This window comes from Carassius auratus, unplaced genomic scaffold, assembly GCF_003368295.1.
Source record: "Carassius auratus strain Wakin unplaced genomic scaffold, ASM336829v1 scaf_tig00214400, whole genome shotgun sequence".
Taxonomy (NCBI): domain Eukaryota; kingdom Metazoa; phylum Chordata; class Actinopteri; order Cypriniformes; family Cyprinidae; genus Carassius; species Carassius auratus.
In genome coordinates, this window is record NW_020527643.1 from 305,658 (window position 1) to 330,000 (window position 24,343).

Here is a 24,343-nt window from a genome sequence, read left to right on the forward strand (position 1 = left end):
TGCTGTATCTAAAACGTATCGAACCGAACCGAACCGAACCGTATATATATATATATATATATCACTGTAAAACCGAACAGTGAAATTAATCAAATGAAATTAGTTAATTGCACTCAAATAATAACAAAAGTTCATTCGACTTAATTTAAATAAGTTCTGTTAACTCAAAAATTTGTTGTAGTGAGGTGAACTTAAAATGATTGTGTTTTCTAGTTCCCAACATGCTTTGCATCAGAAAACAAGGAGAATAAATTTAGAAATTACAACAACTAAATTATCAATATGCAACAAATAAGCAGTTTACTTAGTAAAATTAATGTGTTCCCTCATCGGACATGTTACAGTATTTTCTAGTAAAACATACTCCAATAATTGTTCCCTATCGCAAATTCACTCGTACGGCATCGCTAGAGCTTTTTTCTGATTACTGAAGCCTTTTCCACAATGCAGTGTAATGCACTGGTTCATGCTGTAAATAAAAATGAATAAATAAAATAAAATACTGAGGCAGCGGAGCTGCACAAACTTATGGCCATAAAGCCTGCCAGAGCCTGCCGAAATGGGCAGGGTCATCTGGCTATATTAGTGGGCATGCTGGCATAGGATCCTCATATTTATTCTCCTTTAGCTACGATGATCTTCTCTTCGCTGATCTCTGAGACTTGATCAAGCTGATTCAGTGGCTGCTGTGCTCAGCTGTTCACCACTCTGCCTCTTCAGTGAACCGGTCATGATCCGCCTTCTGCACATGCAAGCTGCTGATTCACCACATCCCCTAAAGTTTAAAAGAGCAAATTTCTGATAGCAAATTCCACAGAATTGATTAAAATGCCAAGCCACTATTTCATAAAGGGGCACAGTGAATGCATTTCCTGCTTGCGGAAGTCTCACCTCTCTGCACTTGCAGAAGGCTCCGCCCCTAACACCTTCCCATTTTCTTCCAGGAGCCTGTGAGGAAAAAACAGTGGGGCAGAGGAACTCAGCACTGAGATACCCACACGCCCACATGTGCCAAAGCTTCTCTCATTAGTTTCACCCACCCAGACCAATGTCCATCATTGTGACTTGATCTCATTCCAGGGTTTGGAGTACGATCTCCAGATGACAGTACGTCATTGGCGGCACAAGACATGGAAGATTGGGCGGGCTCCATGACAATCCCACCCTTTGGCCGTCTATGGAACCCAAAGATGCTAAAGCAGGGATGAACATCAAACTTTTCTGTGTCCTCTTTAAAACGGTCGAAGAGTTGGTTTTAATGTGGTTTACTCCAGAGGAGCCTACTCGCAGTGAATGGATGAATGATTCTTACTGGGGTGCTGCCAGGCCCCTCGCCAACCAGCTTTTCCATTCTTTCCAGAGGTTCTCACAGAGTTCACCAAGTCATAGCGCACACCCTATTCGGCCTGCCTATGCACATCTGCTTAACCTGCCCTCACCACAGTTGACGGCGCTAAAGAAAAAAGTGCCTCCCCTGGATGAGTCAGTGGCCACGTACCTCTGCCTGGTCATTGTCACTGGATGAAAGGCGAATGTAGGACAACGCCAGCCCTTGCTAGATGAGCCCACACCTCGTCTGGCCAGGTGGCCTTAGCATTGCATTCCATGGCTGTCCTCCAAGTCTTTCAGGCCTAACTCCTCTGTTGCATGGACAAGTCTGGACCAGATCCAGCTGCATTTCAGGACAATGGCTCAGGTCATCGGAAGGTCAATGGCCACCTTGGTGATGCTAGACCAACACTTATGGTTAAACCTCATGGAGATTAACGGCATCCTCTTAGATTAAATTGTAATTGTAATTGTAATTGTAAAAACTTTTTTTGTCCCCCATAGGGGCAATTTGTTCTGCAGCGTGATATCACCACATACAAGACAAACACATACACAACATTAATAGCACATTGGAAAGTTATAAAACGTATATTTCTACCTCTTCCTATTTAAATGAAGCACCTTAATTGCATATGGAACAAACGAAAATTTGAATCTGTTAGTCTTGGCTAAAGGGACCCTGTACAAAGATCCTGAAGGGAGGGTCTGAAATGAATCGTAGAGAGGGTGAGATGCGTCAGATATAATGTAACGCATTTTCTTTATCACCTGAATATCAAACAAATCTGACAACTCAGGCAATTTCACACCCAATACCTTACTGCAATTGTTTACAACCTTTAATAGAAGTTTTTTCTGTTTGACCTTTAAAGAGGCAAACCAACAAATCATTGAGAAAGTTAAAATCGATTCAATATATGCCTTATAAAAAGCAATCATCAGTGTCCTATCAATATTACATTTCGTAAACAATAAAGTCTTTGTTGGCTCATCATGCACAATCTATTAGTATTATCTGCAAAATGTAATTTGTTATCGATGATAGTACCTAGGTACTTATAACTATCAACCAATTCAATCATCTGATTATCAACAAAAGTACCTGGAACTGCTGGCTGATTTCGCCGCAGGTCAATACACATGTCCTTGGTTTTCTCAGCATTCATAAGTAGACCAGCCTCACGACACCAATTTGCAAAATAATTAACAATTAGCCCATGTTCCCTTTCCAGTAAAGATCCTCTTGCAAATATGACCAGGGGACTGGTTCTTCTCTTTGGATCTGAAAGAGGCTTACTTTCACATCCATATAGCCCCTCATCACAAGCAATTATTGAGATTAGCCTTTGAGGAAGTTGCATATCATTACATGGTCCTTTCCATTGCACTGTCTCTATCTCCTCGAAGTTCACAAAGTGCTTGGATGCTGCTCTTCCCCGTCTGAGACAGATGGGAATTCACATTCTGAACTACCTTGATGACTAGCTCATTCTAGCCCAGACATAGGCCAAGCTAGTATCCCACAGGTCTCTTCTCCAAAGCCGCTTGAAGTGCCTGAGGCTCAGGGTCAATTTCCCAAGAGCTCACTGTCTCCCAGCCAAAGGATTTCATTCCTGGAAGTAGTTGTCGACTCATCCCAAATGAGGGCTAAGTCATGCCAGAGCATGCCCTGGCCATAAAGCAGCTCATGGCCTCCATCAATGTTGGAGCCTCCCTCCCTCTCAGGATATTTCAGATGTGTCAATGTGGACCAGGACTACGTGGACTAGGTCCCTTGGAAGAACCCTCAGTGGTTAAAACCGGGCATGGCTTTGGGAATGTTCCTCAGCTGTGGGATCTGTACCTTTGGCCTCTTGATGGGATCCTACAGAACTCCTCAAGAGCTTCTTAAATAGTATTTCACAGGCTAGAACCCAAGTTTACAAAACATATCTATGTCCTCAAAATGTTTGAACTTCTCTCCAAAAACCCAATTTCCTGCAACACATCAGTGATATTGTCCTAACGGCAAGATATGATGGAAAAGAGTCATTCCCCTTACATGATCAAGGTCTATGTAGCAGCTATAGCAGCTTTGCATGCTCTAATAGCCAACTAGTCAGTGGGTAGGAACAATATGGTTGTTTGTTTTTTATTGGGGTCTAGGAGTCTTTTTTCACCTCACCCCCTTACTGTCCCTACATGGGTCCTGCCTATGGTGCTCAGGTTTCTTAGGATTTCTCACTTTGAGCCACTACAATTCACCAACCTCTGGCCCCTGGGAGTAAGAGCCCTGAGAATTTACATTGAGCGTTCCGCCCCATTTAAGCAGTCGGAACAACACTTTGTATGTTTCAGTGGCCAAGCCAAAGGCCTTCCAGTCACGAAGCAGAGACTGTCCCGATTGATAGTTGATGCTATTTCAGTAGCATACTCCTATTTGGGCCTGCAATGCCCCATAGGAGTAAGAGCTCACTCCAGTAGAGGAGTAGCCTCATCCTGGGCATGGCCTAGCAGATGTGTCCATTGCAGAGCTCTGAAAAGTGGCTGGCTTGGCCTTGTCATTCACCTTTTTATGTTCTACAACCTTGAAGTCCCGGCCTTACGGGCCCAGGTTCTTGCTCTATAATATGTTGGCAGACACTTGCCACAAGACAGGACCAGTTCTTCAGACTTTTGCCTTACTTTTTGAATGCTCTTGGCACTCTTTAAGTACAGAGTATTTCTTGGAACGATTATTCAAGGCTGGGCTGATCGCTGTAAGTTTAGCTCTCTTTGCTTCCTGTGGGGCTTACCCTGCTAGTACTTCATCCCTTCGGGGCCCTTGGGTGCTTAAGGCAAGTTCAAGTATAGGTCATTCCTCTATCATGGTGTGTCGTGACTGTACTGGTTCCTCATCACATCTAGTGAGGCAGAGCATTTAAAGTATCGGAAGTAAATGTACTCAGTTCAAGGTTACTAATGTGACCTTGGTTCCCTGAGAAACGGGAACAAGTACTGCGTTGCTAGCCGTGCTATGTACCTGATGATCCTATGCCAGAATGCTCACTTACAAAGCCAGATGATGCCTGCGGGTTTCATGGCCATAAACTCATGCACCTTGCCATTGTTTTTTTTTTTTTTTTTTTTTACTGCACAAACCATTGGCCATGCACTTGCGTTATTGAAAAAGGTTTCAATAATCTGAGAAAAATAGTTTTCCGATTGCGTCTAGCACTTATTACACTAATCACTGAATTTTCCCACAAAATATTAAGTTTGTATCAGTTTCAAATAACCCCCCCTCCCAAAAAAAAAAACAAGTGGCCAATCAACCATTTCAAAGTATAAACAGACAGTCAAAAGTCTGGCTCTGTGAAAGTAAAACTAGAGGTGCACAAATGCACTTACTGTACCTATAAAAGTTACACTGTTACATGTTTGGGTGGTGAGACTATGTGATTTATTTTGGTTAAATGGCAATATCTTCATTTCCTGTGAACTGGGCTGTTTGTCATGAAAACCCTAGGCAACCTCTCTCATGTTGCATGCAATGACTGACTGAGTGTCCATAAACAAGCTATCGTAATCATGCACACATTGTGTAAATTTTACAGAAGCTCAAATGAAGTGGTGTACTTCACAGAGTCAACAACTTTTGTGATGTTAATTGCCATGGAACTTGTTCAACGAAGCGCAGAATGGGCAAAATCATCCATACAGCATAACATTGCATAGCTTCCTCCATCCTATTAAGAATATCATCAAGGGCATCTTTATTAAACTCATAATGAAAACAAGAAAGGCCACAATAGTGACTGAGAAGAATACAGTAGTGCTGAAGAAAATAAAATGAGCATTCCTTCAGCCAATAAAATTTCACTTTTGGCTTTTGAAAATTTTGATGTGGTGCCTACATATTTTTTTTAGGGCTGGTACGAATACCATTTTTTTAGCTTTGAAGCTTCGCTAGTAATCAAAATAGAATATTTGAGGCTTCAGAGGGAGGGGGCTAAACATATTCTTCTCTCTAATAAAGGCAGGAATCTCTGTGTGTCTGACTGTCTGTTAGCATTTTTATTATGTGGAGAACCGTTCAAACAATATCTACAAGCATACAACAATATGTTGTTTTTTGTAAAATTATAAATTAAAATAAAAAGTATATAATAAAAATTTAATAAAATATTAAATTAAATAAACTGTATTGTAACTCTGATATAAGATTCACACAAACCCAGACTCAATGAAAACTCATGTTTGTGGTGACATTTCTGCAACACCAATATTAAAAACCTTACTGCACATTTCACAGTGGTTTCAAAGTGAAATATCCAGTGAGTGGCACTAAAATGCACATTCAATATGTGACCGTGGCCACATTTTATGATGTTTTTAAGGTTTTTATTCTGTTGATTCAGGTAGGTATCAAAGCAGTACAGAATTTAATGTCCAGTAAGTTTCGCTACTACTTTAAAGCTACATTGCATTGGAAAATAACCTAGAACACTGTCTAAGACTTGATGGCTGCTCTGTCAATTCTTCGTTATCAGTTAGGAACCTAGGTGCGCTATTTGATCACAATCTTTCCTTAGAAAGCCACGTTTCTAGCATTTGTAAAACTGAATTTTTCCATCTCAAAATATATCTAAATTACGGCCTATGCTCTCAATGTCAAATGCAAAAATGTTAATCAATGCATTTATGACCTCAAGGTTAGATTATTTAAATGCTTTATTGGGTAGTTGTTCTGCATGCTTAGTAAACAAATTACAGCTAGTCCAAAATGAAGCAGCAAGAGTTCTTACTAGAACATCGTATAGATTTTAAAATATTGATTATTTATTATAAAGCCTCCTCAGTATTTGAATAAGCTCCCTTTACATTATAATCCTCTATGTCCGCTATCTTCTCAAAACTCAGGCAATTTGATAAGACGTAGAATATCAAAATCAACTGCGGGCGGCAGATCCTTTTCCTATTTGGCGCCTAAACTCTGGAATAACCTACCTAACATTGTTCGGGAGGAAGACACTCTTGCAGTTTAAATCTAGATTAAAGACCCATCTCTTTAACCTGGCTTACACATAACATATTAATATGCTTTTAATATCCGTTAAAGATTTTTAGGCTGCATTAATTAGGTAAACCGGAACCGGGAACACTTCCCATAACACCCAATGTACTTGCTACATCATTAGAAGAATGGCATCTACGCTAATATTAGTCTGTTTCTCTCTTATTCCGAGGTCACCGTAGCCACCAGATCCAGAGATCAGAGGGTCAATGCAGTCACCCGGATCAAGTACGTATCCAGACCAGATGGTGGATCGGCACCTAGAAAGGACCTCTACATCCCTGAAAGACAGTGGAGACCAGGACAGCTAGAGCCCCAGATACAGATCCCCTGTGAAGACCTTGTCTCAAATGATCACCAGGACAAGACCACAGGAAACAGATGATTCTTCTGCACAATCTGACTTTGCCGCAGCCTGGAATTTAACTGCTGGTTTCGTCTGGTGAGAGGAGAACTATCCCCCCAACTGAGCCTGGTTTCTCCCAAAGGTTTTTTTCTCCATTCTGTCACCGATGGAGTTTCGGTTCCTTGCCGCTGTCACCTCTGGCTTGCTTAATTGGGGTCACTTCATCTACAGCATTATCATTGACTTGATTGCAAATAAATGCACCGACAATATTGAAACTAAACCGAGATGGCATCACTGAATTTAATGATGAACTGCCTTTAACTGTCGTTTGCATTATTGACACACAGTTTTCCTAACGAATGTTGGTCAGTTGCATTGATGCAATGTATTTTGTTTAAAGCACTATATAAATAAAGGTGACTTGACTTGACTTGAAAATAGCATACCCCCTACACTAAACCCAACCATAATCCTTCCTAATAGTATTAACGAAAGCATTTGCTCATTCCATACATACTATTTTTACTTCTTGTCTATGCAATTTTGAGCTGTTTTGTCGATCCATAGTCTCACAGGATTCATACCGGATCTCCTCACAAGTGCTATGCTGTATCGTGCAAACTACAGAGCAAACCTACTGTGTTAGAAAACCCAAATATATAAAGCTCTATATGTGATGCTAACATTCAAAATAGTCTGTTTCAAATCTTGCAGCATATTAAAATAGTTTTGAAGTCATGACATAGTATTGTGCAAGTAATTGTGTGAAAATTTTTAAACTAAACTTTGGACCAATAATTCATATTTTTTGTAAAAAGGAAGGAAGTTTTCTGAGTTTTACTGACTTAAATTGGAAACTGCAGTGATTCGTACATATAGGTGCTTTTTAATCTAATTTTATTTATTTTTTTATTTTTTTGCAGAAATGTAGGCATAGGCACATATTTCAAATGAGCCTGTGTAGAATTCATGCCATGCTCTCACATGAGCCAAATCACTACTTACATACTAAAAAGCAGTGAGAACTTTACAGTTTACCTCAATTATTTTATCTTGTCTAGACCTCATGGCTTGCAGTGAAAGAAGCATGTTATGTATTTTCTGCTTAAATGAACAGACTTGTTTTCTTGTTTTATGTTTGCTTAGACTTAAATGGGGGACTGTTTTAGAAATGTACTTACAGACTGCATTTTTGTGACTTGTATCCTTGCTCGGGAGCATTTTCACCCCTCTGGATTTCAGCTCGATGGCCTTCTTCACTGTTGGTAGAGAGTAAAGGTGAAGTGTTTGGAAGTGGAAATCACAATCCATTCGTACAGTTAGCAGAGCCCGTCAAGTGCCCAAGAGTGCCTCATTGAACACGAATAATCCTCTATGATTCAGTCTTGCATGGGCCATCAAAATAAGACTGTCCTAATGGGCAGAGGTCTTTTTATAATTAGCAGAGGTATGACATATCTCAAATAATGTGCACACTTTGTTATCTGAAACAACTATCATTGTGGCATGCAATTATTGGACACCTACCAATATGTGCATCATCTGGAGCCAATTTAGATTTCAAGGCATTTTCGGGAATTCAGTCCTGTAATTATGCCATGTAGGATGCCAATTATGACTTTGGTATCATGAAGATTCACCTTGCATAATGTCCTCTCTGTATGGCATCCGGGTTTTATACAATTAAAAGGTAATTTCATAAATATGATAGAAACAATAAAGCAATGCGGCAAAACAAATATTTTTGATTTGCAAATAAAAAAAAAAAAAAAAATTATCCATTTGGATTACATAGTTTTAAAATAAACTAATAAACTCAATGTGATGCATATTCATACATAAAAAAAACAGGTAAGAAACAGGAAAGATTTATGTTAGAGTATTAATAAACGGAATGTGTTTTATACGCAAAATAACCGAGTTTACCTAATTATCATCCATAAATCAACTTTGTGTGAATTTCATAATTTAGTTTTTAATATTTGAATTTTGCTTCCTCCACAGCTAACTATATTTTACCATGTTCATACTTTTAAACTGTAATTATTTTTACAATTAACAGTTAACAGATTTAGGCATATTCTGCACATTCTAGATAAGTGTTTTTTTTTTTATATATATATATAGATACTGTTGTTTTAAAAAATCAAGTAGATGTCAAGTAGATATTTATTTATTACTTTTGCGATGACTGTGCTAGGTTGTTCATCCATATGCTAAACAGAGGATTTACATTCATCTGATGACTCAATCCAAATGGATGTACATTTTATAAGCAATTCAAATATGCCTAAATAAATAAAAAAAGCCCTAAATAATGTATTTTGTGTATTACTTAACATAAAAAGTCAAAATTATATATCAAATTTAACTAGCAAATTCAAATGATACACATTTTGTCATTTAACATAAATTAAACTGATCATAAATTAAATTATAACTCATATGTTATTTTTTAATCCTCATATTTGTAAGAGAGAGAGAGAGAGAGAGAGAGAGATTTCATCACTGTAGCTATTTCTTAGTGCGTTACAACCATCCCCATACTAACCTAACCTATTAAAGCACTAAGACTGTAGCCATTTTTTTATCCATTGTAAGCATGCATATGATTTGTAGCCTACACAAATTGCAATACTTCAGCTGTGGAAGTGTGCATATATTTTTTGTAATATGAAAAGAAAAGTTGCATTTATAGTCAACACTCTAAAATGTAACAAATTCAACAAATCCCCCTGAGCTTCCCCTGAGATTCACGGCATTCCTCGCTTATTATGCAAATAGAAAACACGATCATAAACGCATATCATGAAAATGATTTAGAAGCTCCTCATCTTGCGTTATCCACGTTAGAAACACAAATTCCCTCACTACTGTCGTGACTGATTTTTCCAAATATAAACAGGGGGTAGTGGGTGGGGGGCGTTCAGTGGGATGTTGTAATCATCATTCCAGCAATGTGTCTGCTCATTGAGTCACTTAGACAAGCCAAGATGTCATTTTTAGCTACAGCAGAACACGCCAAGGGATGTGCTGTCTTTCATTGCCAACTGTCGCACATCTGCCAGTGAGCACTCCTCTCCTCCAATGTCCTGCACACACTGACCCCTTACCTTGATACTGGGCACTAAATCCTTTCCTCCGATGGTTGCTGTCAGACGTGAAGTGAAGCCGCAGCCAATTCTTGCTACTGATGACAGGGGATGGCAAATTCATTCCAGTAAGCCTGAAAAGAAACAGAGTTTTCATTGCACTGGACAAAAAGGTGATTAAAATCAACTGTACAATCAGCTTCGTAAAAAAATCACATAAAAATAAATTTTGCACACATACGGGTTACAAAAAAACCTTTCATTTTCACATAAAAAATTCTAATTTAATTATTTAACCACTCCCTATTGTAATTTTAAAAATATATCCTTTATACTGTGTTGGAGTACTAATTAGCATATTTTTTTTTGGGACACCCAACAATGGCAATTTAAAGATTAAATTAAACTGAGAATAGCGAATGACATGGCTCTAACTACTTTTGTGAGACGTGGACACCCAAGGGCTTTTCTGTTTCTTTCTTAAACGCATCTTGACATATGGATGATCATCGTCTCACGTTAATAGCACCTGGAGAAGTCACTGGTAGAATAAAATCCAAATTTAATAACACTGACTCCCTTGTGAGAGCAAAAAAAAATATTTTTCCTCAACACAAGCTTTGATGTCATTAGGATTCCTTCAGTTCTTTACCTGCTGCTTTTTTTTTTTTTTTTCTATACAAACCCCCCTTTATGTTCCAGGCCAAGGTGCCTATTAAAACTTCTCCTTCACCTTGTGAAACTCACAAACCAATTGTGTGTGTTATCCTGCAAGGGTTAGTTTGAAGCCATAATGATAATAGTTTGAAACACTACTGTGATTCGTGACTAGGGCACAGCTACAGTCCTGGAGTGAAATGTCTTCATCTTTTATCTTTGTTTTTCAGATTATCTGGTCATGGTGCTTGCCAAACTTAAAAAAAAAAAAAAATGACTCCGGAGGATATTTATCTGAAATATTAAATCAGACAATCGAAAGGAAATAGAAATGGTCACAAATCAAAGATGAAACTAAATCCAATCAAAAGGTACAGTCTTGACAATAATCATTCATATCCTTAACAAGCATTAATGAAGGCAGCTACAGCACAGTCATTAGCGTATAATTTAATATTCCATCCCAAATAAGAGCTTCATCTCCTTGATGAGGAGACTATTTTGTTTTTGGCAGTGAGATCTGAGAGGAGTCTGATATATTCTCTGTGTAGTATGAATGTGAGTGAATCTCAGGAAACCTGTCGAGAACATGCCTGGGTCACATTTCTTAAATAAAGCAAAGCTTATTTTCAGCTTAATTTGTATGCAAAGTGTAATTTTGATTTCCTTCTTTTGATTCAGGGGTACTTTTGTGAGATTCACCTTTATTTATGTATTTACTTATAAATTTATTAACAAAGCTCAATTAATTTTGTAGGTGAAATAAAATCAAGAAAATGAGCTATTAACAAACACAAGGCATGTCTGTTTTCCAAACACTAGGCTGACAGGGTGTTTGTTGAAGCTGAATCCAGTAAGTGAGGTAAAGCCTGTCTGGCACAGAACTGCAGTGACTTGCAATTGATGCACGCTGCTGTGTGAAGCCCTCATTTCTTTTCAAGAAAGTGGAGTTCAACAGTGCATGAAAACCAGGTTGAGCTGAGGAGGCAAAGGAGTAAAAAAGCAAAATGAGTGTGCTTTACAAGAGGCAGGCACGGGAGAGAGAGAGAAAAAAAAACCCTGACAAAATAAGACTGCTTGAAGATGCCTGTGCAGAGAACACAAAAGCTGAAACTCCGGGAGAAAAACTAAGTTTAAGTTGAACAAAAATTAGTGCTGTCAATCAATTAACAACAACAACATCAAATAATAATAATAATAATAATAATAATAATAATAATAATAATAATTAAACACACTTTTCCCCCTGAAATTTTTACATTTACTTTCATATTGCAATGATTTCACAAAATAAAGACAGTATATTTTTAATATTTGTTTAATGGCATCTTTTTTATTGACTGAAGGCAAGTATCACCGATACTATGAATACTGATGTCCTAAATAAATAAATAAATACTATTTAAGTTAAATTAAAACAATCCTCACATAAACCTATTATAATAAACGTCATATTTACCTGTGCCCTTCAGCAAGTACGGCATATACACAAATTGAATAGTTATTAAATATCTAAATCAAACACTAAATTCAAAATTAAGTATACTGTAGAAGAATCCATAAGAATACATAAGGGTTCTACCTTACATTCTAAGCTACAAAAGTTATTTCCTCTTTTTCTTTTAATTAATCACAGAAACTGGGCTATTAGGTTATCTGGCTGTTATTACTTTAAGAGCTGCTGCTGCTGAATCTGATGTGGATCTGACACGCATGCTCATAGTATCATTCAAGCTTTAATATGAAATGACACAGACTACAGTAAGCCGGTGTATTTTTACATGCAACTGAAGTGCGCGTTCTACGAGCACAGCATAATAGCTGACAGGACAAGAAAAATCGTTTTTACTGTCATGTGGCTTACAGCATCTCATCTGACCGCAGTTGACTGATGTTCTACTGAAGCTGCCTCATCACCTGTATCGTTTCTGCACTCCTTTGACTAGCGCCTGTCACTCGCATCTGAGAATCCCATTTTAAGTTGTCGTAAAGACAATCTGCGTCTAAATAAACACAATTTTCATCAAGAAATAAAGAGACAGAAGCAGCCCGACCAGCCCCTGCATTAAATGTGTTTAAGATTTTTTACTCCGTTATACTGGAAACATGTATTGCCTGGGTTAACATTCTAATTTTGACAGCACTAAAAAAAATAATAATAAAAAAAAAGAAGATGAAATGAGATGTTCAAACTAGATTACAATTATTTATATCATTATCTGAAAAAATTAACAGTCAGTGAGTTCAATTTGAAAGATAAAAAAATGTTAATGGGATTGCTCATGTAAACTGATGTGTTGAACAATAATTTTACTGTAGGTTATAGGTCTCCAATTTTTTTCAAAGAAAGAGTGCATAGATATTTGTTTGTCTATTAATTAGATAATATGAATGTAAACTGCAAATATATGCTGAAATGTTTATATATATATATATATATATATATATATATATATATATATATATATATATATATATATATATATATATATATATACTGTATATATATATATATATATATATATATATATATATATATATATATATATATATATATTACAATACAAATTATATATTAACTACTATAGAAGAAGGAGTAGAAGTGTTTTTTTTTCTTCTTTTTTTCTGTTGATGTTGATTTATATATTTTATTGATGAAAATCTGATAAATTATGATGCTGGATTTAGAAGAGTCATAAATAAAGATTGTGTTGAGCAGCTGAAGAGATCTAAGGTCTTCAAAGAGAATGGCCATTATTTTATTCACAAGTTGTAGCCAAATTTATTCAAGCTCTGGCAACAGTGTCAGAGAGGTCAAGAGAGCAAGCCCACTTTGATGACTGCTGGCAATAACTGCTGAAAATGAAGTCCACTGACAACATTACGAGCAGCAATGGCAGAGGGTAGAAAATAAAAAGGAAATGTTCTTTCAAAAACCAAACCATGATTCCTTCACAAAAAAAAAGAAAGAAAAAAAAAGGTGAGGTTTATGTTTGCCATCAAAAAATGTTTATTGCATTTGAACAATATCAATGGATTACATTTACATTTAGTCATTTAGCAGACGCTTTTATCCAAAGCGACTTACAAATGAGTACAATTAGTTTTTGATCAATGTATTAATGTTAATGCGGATGAGAGCTAGTAAATTTTGAAAGCCACCAATAATTAGAACCATATGAATGATTCTTGTTTGTTTGTTTGTTTGCAAAATAAAGTCCACACCACTATATTGTTTTGAATCATTTTCAGATTGACCTGCAGTGACCTACAACACTCTTTAAAGGGGGGGTGAAATGCTATTTCATGCATACTGAGTTTTTTACACTGTTAAAGAGTTGGATTCCTATGCTAAACATGGACAAAGTTTCAAAAATTAAGTTGTACGTTTGAAGGACTATTTCTGTTCCAAAAATACTCGAGTATGGCTCTGTGTGACGTTAGATGGAGCGGAATTTCCTTATATGGGTCCTAAGGGCACTTCTGCTGGAAGAGCGCGCGCTCCCATATAGCAGAGCACTGAGAGCACAACAGACTTCACTGATCAGAGCGAGAGCATTGCGAAATGTCACAAAAGAAGTGTGTTTTTGGTTGCCAGGGCAAGACAACCCTGCACAGATTACCAAAGAAAAAACAGTGGATGGAGTTTATTTTTACAGAGCATCAACGGAGTTGTGCAAGTGTTTTTGTTTATTCCCTACATTTCGAAGATGCTTGTTTTACAAACAAGGCCCAGTTTGACGACTGATTTGCATATCGTTTATTTCTTAAGGATGACGCAATCCCAACGGTGAGTAAAACTGCTTCAAATATCTCTGCCTCCTTGTTAGTGCGTCTCCTCCCATGCCGGAGACCCGGGTTCGAGCCCCGCTCGGAGCGAGTCGTTGCTGCTGCTGCTCTCGTTCAGTTTCAGCCTCGGGATCTGATTCTGGATCATAAATAAACGGCTGAATCTGACTGTTAGCCATGGTTTGTTTTGGATGATAGTTTTTTTCCTCAAGGTAATGTCACAGCTTCCAAATGCTCTCAACGCAAAAGCCTACTGGCGCTCGTGATTCTTTAGCTCCGCCCACACGTCACGCCTCCAGTCGGTGGCGTTTTTCCGGGAAAAATCGGTAAAGACTATCTTTCTCTTATGAATATAATAAAACTAAAGACTTTTTGAAGTTATGAAAGATGCAGTACACTGAAAAAAGTGATTTTGGAGAGTTGTAAATATAATCCGTGGAAACCATATAAAATGTACATGATTAATGCAGCCAGCCAACGAATTCTAAAGTAATGGGTAAATTCTACATATGCTACCCATTCATCAACAGTAAGAACCATCACATAGTAAAATGCAGTAAAATATACCCCCAAAACGTGAGTTTTTTTGCTTTAAATTGCGCAAGCGTCAGCCCGCGTTTTTGATTGAGTGTGGACTCATATAAACACTGAAGCAGTGTTAAAAGTAACACTGAAGCAGAGTTGAAGTTAATGAGATAATTAAGAAATTAATTGGGTCATGATTGACCATTATTGAAGACATCTGATGTTAACAAGCAGACTCACCAAACTAGACAATCACAATTTGTGTGTTACCATTATAGCGGTCAATGTTTGTTTTAGTTGGGTTATTGAACCTTCAGATGTTTGCTTTAGACTTTGTGTGGCTGTGTTAACAGAATGATAACATACAGACCAGCGCAAAGACAATCATGTGTGCTATTGATTGTTGTTTGAACTAATTGTCATGTAGTGACCTGAATGCATATGTTCAGGTTTCTTTAATGTATACATAAATTAAGTGGTGGTGGGGGGTAGGAATCCAGCATTTTTTGGCATAATATGACATGCTTTTAAAAGTTAGTTCTACATAAAGAAAGAATTATTATTTTTAGAAACACAGACATCAAGAATCAGCGTGAGCATCACAACAATGGTGACCATCAAAAAAGCATGTTGTAGCCAATAAAAACCACTGATCTATATATATAACTGGATCGCTCATCGCGTTCTAAACTGCCAACAGGCAGTGAAGCCACCGGAAGTGTTCGATCCGCCATTTTACTAATCCCTACCAGCAGAGAGCACCATTGAGTTACATCCAAACTGGTGTCCTAAAATAAATCGATTTGAAGCTGATAAGTCAAACGGGACTCGTTTTTATGTTATGTGTAATAAAGTAATGTTTACTTCAGATGTTATCTGCAGTGTTTACGGTCTTTTGGGACAGGATAAGCGATATATTTAAATCGTGTAGGTGGGTGTGTCTGCTGTGGGCTGACGACACAGGTAACTGATCAAACTCAAAAATGGCTTATTTCTTTATGAACAAAGTTATTCAGGAATTATTAAACGAACGTATTAGTATCAGAAATTGATTTTAATATATTACAATTAATTATACAATTATGTTGTTAATATTTCTCTATAATGAAATTAAAAAACAAATAATTTACTATCTGGGAAATAAAGCTTTGTATTTATTTCTTAAATCCGTACCGTATATAGTCAGTTATTTTCTGAATAAATTCCGATTTCATAACGAACACTTTGTAGTTTGTTATATGTGTTGAGGTCGTGTCCGTCTGATGTTTATCATGTTCATGATGCTCACTACTGTAATGAACGTAGCTTTTTAATAAGTAGGGGAAATTCCCTACATTTAAAAATTAACCATTTACATGCCTAGGGTGTTCGCTTTGTAATAATGTACAGTGATACTTCATATTTATAAACACTGACTTGTTAGGTGATGTTTTCTCATTAAAATCATACAAATTCCTATTGATTCAATGGAGCTTTTTCGCACACTAGGGATTACCAATATGGCGGCGAGGCGGCTTCACTTTAATGACGTCATGAGCAATCCAGTTCTATATTACAGATCAGTGATAAAAACTCATCCATGGCTCCCATCATGCATTGCGGCATGAATAAATTATGAGCTGAACTGTCTTTTTAACTTTTTAATAACTAAATTTTATTTTTGCTGAGATAATTTTTACCTAATTTTAATGAGTAAGTAGCTGTTGAATATATACATAAATGTGAGGTATTGTTACCCAATTTATGCAAGCATTTAATAGCTTTTTAATTCAGATAGTTTATACTCAATATATGGGATTAAATCTACCCCACCAAAGTCGATGCAAATTGTTACCTCACATTTATTGGGTAAATTCTATAGATTAGTTTTTAGATTAGTTTTAGTTTTTTTTATAGGTACTCAAGATTAACAGGATATTGAGTGAAAACGAGCATTTCACCCCCCCCCCCCCCCCCCACCACCACCTTTAAGCATGGTAAAATCACTATAATGCACAGTCTCACTTCAATGTACTTTTATGCACAGTTTGACATTGACAAAAGTGACACCCTGAGTTTTTTCCTTCTAACTGACAAAACTTGACATGACAGGTCAGCTGGTGTCCCTTGGTCCTTGCTCTGGAAATTGCTTTGCAGAAGTCAAAGTAATCAGTAGGTTTAGTCAGAAGATGATGTCCTTTAAATATTAGCTTTCAAATCCAGCCACCTGCCAGCTGTCCATCTCCTAGCCAAATCCCATAACCTCATGTCTACTTAAGTATCTGTGGAAGGCTGTAGCTATGTTGCTAGAATTGTTTAGTATTTATTTTTACAGAAGACATTTTAAAAAGGATAGTTCACCCAAAAATTTTTATTTTAGGTTTATTTGCTTATCCCCAGGGCATCCAAGATGTAGGTGACTACCTACCTATGTTTCTTCAGTAGAACACAAACAGAGATTAAAAAAAAAAAAAAAAAAAAAAAAAACACTTGCAGTCTGTTAGTCATATGCAAGTCTATGGGAATGAAAAATTACACCCTGCGGCTCGTGACAATACACTGATGTGCAAAGACACAAAACTATCGGTCTGTGCAAGAAACTGAACAGTACTGATATTGTTTTTTTTTTTACCTCTGATGCACTGCAATGCCTGAACTGTATGACTACCTCCTCAAAACACTAGAAGGGTATTACTGCAGACCGGAGATCTCCAAATAGAGGCGGGAACTCCAAAACGGGGTGGGAGCTCCAAAATAGGGCGTAGCTTCCTCTCATTGATAGACAGGTGCAAAACACGCACCACTTCAGTGCAAACTACGCCCCCGCAGCTGAATCTGAAGTTTTTATTGGTTGTGTCAGTTAAAATTTTTATTAAAATATGCAACAAAAAATGCTAACCCCTGAACCTGCGACTTTTTAGTTACACCTAGCATCACTACCCCCTCCTAGCCTGCGAATTTCATGCCGTGGGATGGCCCCGTTGCTCGGAATAAAATGATTACTCTCAATCTTTGGAGTAAAATCGTTCCCCTTTGGTGGGACTCCTGAGTGACTCCCATTTACATCATGAAGCAGAGGTTCAGACTTGGGTCCAAACACCACTGGCCATGAGCCTTGGGCTCTGCTATCATGGAGGACATTTATTCATACAGCATATTTTATTTTAGATGAACTAGAAACTATGTTTAATTTATAAAGTTTTATTTTGAAATGTAAGTCAGTAACAATTGGCTGAAGCCACAGCCAATGATGAAAGTCTTTGTGAAAGGAGACCCTGTCCACTTTTGGAGTGTTCTCTGGTCTGAAGTAATATCCAGTGCAAAATACAGCCTGCTTGTGAGGCGTGTTCTTCCTGCTTTTTATAAGTGCATTACCACCACCTATCTCTCAAATTGATTACTGAAACTATCTACAATCTCAATTAGGAGTGTCAATGGTCTACTTGAAAGATAGGTCGCTGTAATGCATTTATAAGTCTGCAATTCACCATAGCTGTAGCGGTTATCTGATTGAGTAGACAGCACATTGAGTGTGGATTTGTGCACACATTTTGATGCTAGAACATTTCAAAATATACAAATGCTCGCAGTGATCCAAAAAATGCACCAGAATGGACCATAACATATTTATGTACATTTATGGATCTCATTCCACTTATTTGTCTTTTCATTGATTTGTGCATCATAATCTATTTATCTGCGATATTAGGTATAAATAGCTCACTTGAACTGCACAAAAGTTGTCAAAAGACAAAACTTTTATTATTCAAAACTTCAGTTATTTAAAAACATGCAATTGCGTTGCTAATGAAAGGGCTGTCTTGAAGTTCGATTGGCGATTAAGTGTCACACAAAATGTGATTAATAATTTATTTTTGTGTGTTTTCTTCATGTTGTTTGAAGTGTAAAGTTGTGTTAGTTGCTTACTTGCACACTCAAAAGTCTTGGTCATTTAGTTCCCTGAAATAAGTCAAATAAAAATAAAACGTATAAATAAATATGAAGATATGGTTCATATTTATGAAGATATATATATATATATATATATATATATATATATATATATATATATATATATATATGGTTTTTATACTGTACAAACCATATTTTCCTACACCTTACCCCACTCCTTACAGGAAACATTCTGCTATTTCAGATTTTAATGCATAATACATAAGATAGAATTAGAATAGAGAGTGCTAGAGTTAGAGGGTCAAATAAAGATTGAATAGATGTGTTTTTTAGCCATTTCCTGAAGATGGCTAAGGATTCAGAAGTCTTGTGTAGCCGACCTTCAGCCTGAAGGTCTAGAATCCATGGCAACTTTCATTGGCCAAGGCCTGCCCATGAGGCTGTTTGAACAACATGTCAAACAACCAATCACAGTTCGTTTTTAAAACACTGTAAACGTTCGTAATCACGGGAAGGAGGAGGCAGGAACTGGTGAACATTTAAGTAAAACTTTAATAATACAATAAACACAAAAGAGCGCGACAGCCTCTCGTGCACAGACAGAAACAAAAAACAAAATAAAATCCAGGCCTGGTACTCTTTTGTCCAACACTGTTGACACTCCTCGTTTTATCCTCCCGGAGCTCCTCCGTGGGTCTTGAGACCAGTGAGTGGCGCTGCTTTTGCACATTCTCATTAACTCTAACAGCTTAGCTCCGTTCCCATGGCTCTGTCCTCTTTTCCTGTCCCTCCCAGTTTTGTTTCAGTGTCATGTTTCTGGTAAGCATAAGGAATCAGCTGCTCGGGTTTATTTGGGCAGGTCATTCAACAGGAGGGAACAGTTAATGAAAATCCCTCTATGGGATGGCACAATAATGCATCGATCACTTGCAGAACGCAAACTTTTATTATGTCGACGGAACAGAGACGGATCTACGAATACAATAAAGAAAAGAAAGAAAGTAAAGCAATGCAAAAAGATAAGGCAAAAAAGGGGGCTCTTACAGGCATAAGCTCACACCAAGCACAAAACAGCGGTATTTGGAGAAGCTCTCAGGCATCCAAAATATCGACCCATACGAGCTCCCTGCAGCGGAATGGTACAGAAACCTGGACCATTTACCTCTGTGCACATATATGGACATTGTGAATTGTATTGTTTACGATGTAAGTCACCTTGCATTCACGCTGTTAATGGCTTTAATCTAACCAGGACATTTACATCTTGCAATCACAAAATTTAACTACCCTAGCCCACCCAGAACTGGTTTGTCAACTTTGCAGCCCCCAACACAAAAACCTGGTACAACATATGTCATTTTGCTAAAATCAAATTTTAACTAAACATACACAGCTTTAGCCTACATCAAAACATGTTGGAAACGTTTGTGTACATTGAACATCTCATTAGTGTTTACGAAACAGTCGCAGTTATTTAAGTTACTTTGTCATTTTGATCAAGAAGTGTCTGCTAAATCCAATGTAATTACAACACACTAAAACGCATGCGAATAAACTTACTTTGGCTAAGTACTAAATTTAATTGAATTTAATTTAATTAAATACAATTAGTACAACGCAGTTTTAGCCACCTGGGGGCTTGTAGATGGACCTAGTCACAGCAGAAAGCCTCGTAACTTTCCAAAGACTTGTGGCTTTTAAACTCCTGCATTCTGTAGTAACTTGCACCAAAAACAGGATAATTCACAATGTCCATATATGTGCTTGGAGGTAAATGGTCCAGGTCTCTGTGCCACTCCGCTGCAGGGAGCTCGTATGGGTCGATATTTTGGATGCCTGAGAGCTTCTCCAAAAAGGAGAAAGTCACTGCAAGCATATATATATATATATATATATATATATATATATATATATATATATATATATATATATATATTAGTGCTGTCAATCGATTAAAAAAAATTAACTAATTAATCGCACAGTTTTTTTTAAATTAATCGCGATTAATCGCGATTAATCGCAATTAAAAGACTGAAACTTTTTGGATATGTAAATGTAAAATGTAAATAATTAATGTAAACTCAAGACTAAGAAACTATTTAAATTCAAAATATGATTGTTTATTGGCATTTTTGTTTAACTTGTAACACAGATTTTCTCATGTAAACAACATACCTGCAATAAACCATCAATATCCTCCAAATTAACTGTTGGCTTGAAAGCCATATTTATTACAGAAATAAAAACATAGGCATGTAAGTACCATCTGAATTTCAAAACAATCAATGCCAATAAAAAACAAAAATGATTTCCATGTTGAATTCTAAGTGGACTGCAAAAAAATTCCAAAGTATAGTCATTGCCAGTGCTTTAAGTGGGCCAGTAAGCACAGGTACTCAGTACCGCCACTTCCAAATATAGCTCTTGAGCGTACCGCCACCTCTCCGTGCGCCCAGAACGTGCTTGTAGCGTACCGGTACGCTCATTTGGACATCTGTTTTAATAGAGGTTTTAATCTTTTACCTGCACTGCCGATTTTCAGAGCGCCCTTCACAATGCAAGCTTCCTAATTCATCCCACCCAGAGTAGAAACTACATTACCCATTCACCCTTAAGTTACACAAGTGAATAGCGCATGTGTCGCTTTCCCACTGTTAAGTGTCAACAACTCAACGTGGCCGGAGAAGGTGTGTGAAACTCGTTGTGAGTTATACTAAAGCAAAATCTTGAGTATTTATTGTCTGATAAACATTAAAAACTGTCTGCGGAGGTTGAGTCGTCCTGCAGCCCCCGCTGGCTGCTCATTGGCTGCAGCATCTTTTTTCTAAGTTCTAAAAAAAATACCGTAGACGGCAAGGCACAAATTTAGATATTCATTTATCTAATTAATCTATAGCCTATGCACAAAGACAATATGATCTTTTTGTCCCCTTTTTGTTTTAAAGCTTGATGAAGAGAGAGAGCGCAAGTTGCTGCAGCTGAGGAGGACAGTGATGCACGCGCACAGGAGTGATTGACAGTTCGCGGCACTGTGTACAAAAAATACTCCGCTACACAATTATTTCGTTATTTTGGTTTAAGCTTATTAACGTTAGCGTTACAGAAAGGTCTGATTTACGCACTGTTACAGTCATTGTTTTTTTTTTTTTTTTTAAACAATGACATTTGAGTTCATGATTTTAATGTTGCTGTTTCTTGTGGCAGACTGAATGAAGAGTAATGTTTCTTGTGGCAGACTGAAGAGTAATCTGCAGAGTTTTATACTGAAACTTTCCGTCTAAAAGTCCTTCCTTGGTCTTAACCATATTTCTTTGCACGTTGAACACACATAGGCCACAACTGGAAATAAAAAAAACTGCAACCGCGTTAATTGCGTTATTTTTTTTTAACGCGTTAAATATTTCAAATTAATCGAATGCGTTAACGCGCTAATTTTGACAGCACTAATATATATATATATATATATATATATATATATATATATATATATATATATATATATATATATATTTACCTAAGTTCAGAGAGTGAGTTGCTATGTCTACTAACATACCCTGAAAGTTACCTCTGTTTTTGGAACCGAAAGTTGAGGTTATCCGCTTACTTACTCTTAAACAAACCCGGGTATGTCAAATAACCAGCTTTCTGGAATACCCCCCAGTAGAGTACAGCCACGTCACATTTATTTATTTAGTACTATAGATAGCCTTAAATCAAACAGCTTTACAGTATTATTAAACATGAAAAACCAGAGTCAGGTTCGCTTTCAGTTAGAATTACAACTTGATTTTCTGTTATAAATCAGCTCTCCAGTTTGGGTCTAGTTAATGATGAAGTCATTTTATTAGTGGGATAAATGATTATTGTCACCCTATAAGGTATTTTAAGAGCGATTATGTTGTAAACATTAGATTATTCAAAAAATAAAATGTCTTATCACTTAACCTTTATTTTGTTTGTTATCCATATGACCCACACAAATATATTTAAAGTAATTAAATGATTAAATGGTTGAATAAGAGAGTTTCTCTGCCATCTCATTTTGTGTGCCAAATATATTTATTTGTATAAATTAATTGTATAAATAATTACATAATATGACTTTCAAAAGCTGAAGTGATTACCTTTATTTATTAGAATATATATATATATATCAATATTTTAATTAATTGCAAAAGCTGAATAATCAATACATTTCTACTGATTAATCAGCGAAATAATCAATAGTTGTTAGATTAATCAATTATCAAAATAATAGTTTGTTGCAGCCCTACTTATGGAACAGCAGACATAGAGCTGTTTTTCCAGTAATCACAATGAGGCACAGAGAGCGATAGACTCAGTTATGTGGCCAGCTGCGCATTGTCTTATTCCTTATACCTATGAGAACCGATGTTACATGTGTAACCAGAGACGTTCCTTTTCGATTGCAGTTCACTCTTCATTGTGTCAAAGGCTGATGCTATGGGGAACAAAGAGTGACTACAACACCACATTAATAGTGTAGCTTCTGAACCAGCCTCTGTGCCAAAAATAGACATATATTATGGTAGTATACGACAGCATGAACCAGGGAGACTGTACAAGCAATTCGCATCACTCGTTGGCAAGATGAGATTACAATGGTCAGTGCGAACTAATTCTTTTGCTCAGAAAAATGTGTCTTCATTCCCCTATGTAAGCACACAATTCAAATGGCCAGGCACATGCACTGCTCATGAGTAATATTTATTGTTTCAAAGGAGGAAGCGCCATGCTGGAGCCATCATCAGCCATGATCGGACCCCCTTGATGATTTACGTACTCAACTAACTCCATCTTGTCTAACTGAATGACAACATAGCAGTTTTTTCAAAAACTTCCAGAGGCAAGCACACTGTGAACAGTTGTAAGTGACTGATTAGCCATGCTTCTCTGGCACCCATCCTAGAACCAAAAACTTGACAGCCGTCGAATTGAGCATACAAGCCAAAGCTAGATGCATCTGTGGTGACCTCCTGGAAACCTGCCACATCACAGACTTTCTGATAAAAGCAGCAATGCAGCGCATGTCTGAACAGCTGGAGAGCTGATTGCATGTGCCCAACTGTGAAATATGTACACATTGTCACTCTTACCCAACTCTTGCCTTTTGCAACAACCTCTGTTTCGCCATTTCACAAGAATGTTGTGGGTTTCTGTATGTAACGTGGCCACATTGAAAATTGGTTTACATGGGAAGATTTCCCATGTGCTGACATGATTGGACTGTTAAGTACATTGGATTAATACACTTTATTGAACACAGAGCATTTAACTCTTTCACCCCACTTCGGCAAGTTGTAATGGTGGAGAGGGAACTGCATTGAAAAAGACATGATTTTTACGGCTGTTCTCAGTTCAATGGCTGTGAGTTCCTCTTCACAGTAGGGTGGCATCAGGAGTTCTTCTGCTGTTCTGCATGGGTGATGGATTGGACAGTATCCTACAGTATGTAGCATATAAAGCCAAATCTATCAGACTATGCAACTCTCTAAAGAGCTTGGTTTCTGTCTCGTTTTTGTCAATGTGCTTAAGAAACTTTGGCTGAAGCTTTTGGAGAACAAGTGTGAAATGCCAGCTTGAAAAGGAACCAGCTCAGACCTTACAAGAGAGATGGCCACATAACCTTCTTCTGATCCATCAAAATCCTTT

At 37.2% G+C, this 24,343-nt stretch overlaps 1 protein-coding gene across 2 annotated transcripts in view; it reads right to left on the reverse strand.

Moving 5' to 3' along the window:
• The window catches only part of LOC113091948 (CUB and sushi domain-containing protein 1), a 546,185-nt gene that overhangs the window by 169,508 nt on the left and 352,334 nt on the right, over positions 1-24,343 (reverse strand). For both annotated transcript variants that reach the window (XM_026257629.1, XM_026257628.1), the window contains exons 6-7: positions 9,830-9,942; positions 7,898-7,975 (exon numbers count right to left, since the gene is read on the reverse strand). In XM_026257629.1, coding sequence (XP_026113414.1) covers positions 7,898-7,975; positions 9,830-9,942 — 191 coding nt within the window. The remainder of the gene's footprint in view (positions 1-7,897; positions 7,976-9,829; positions 9,943-24,343) is intronic.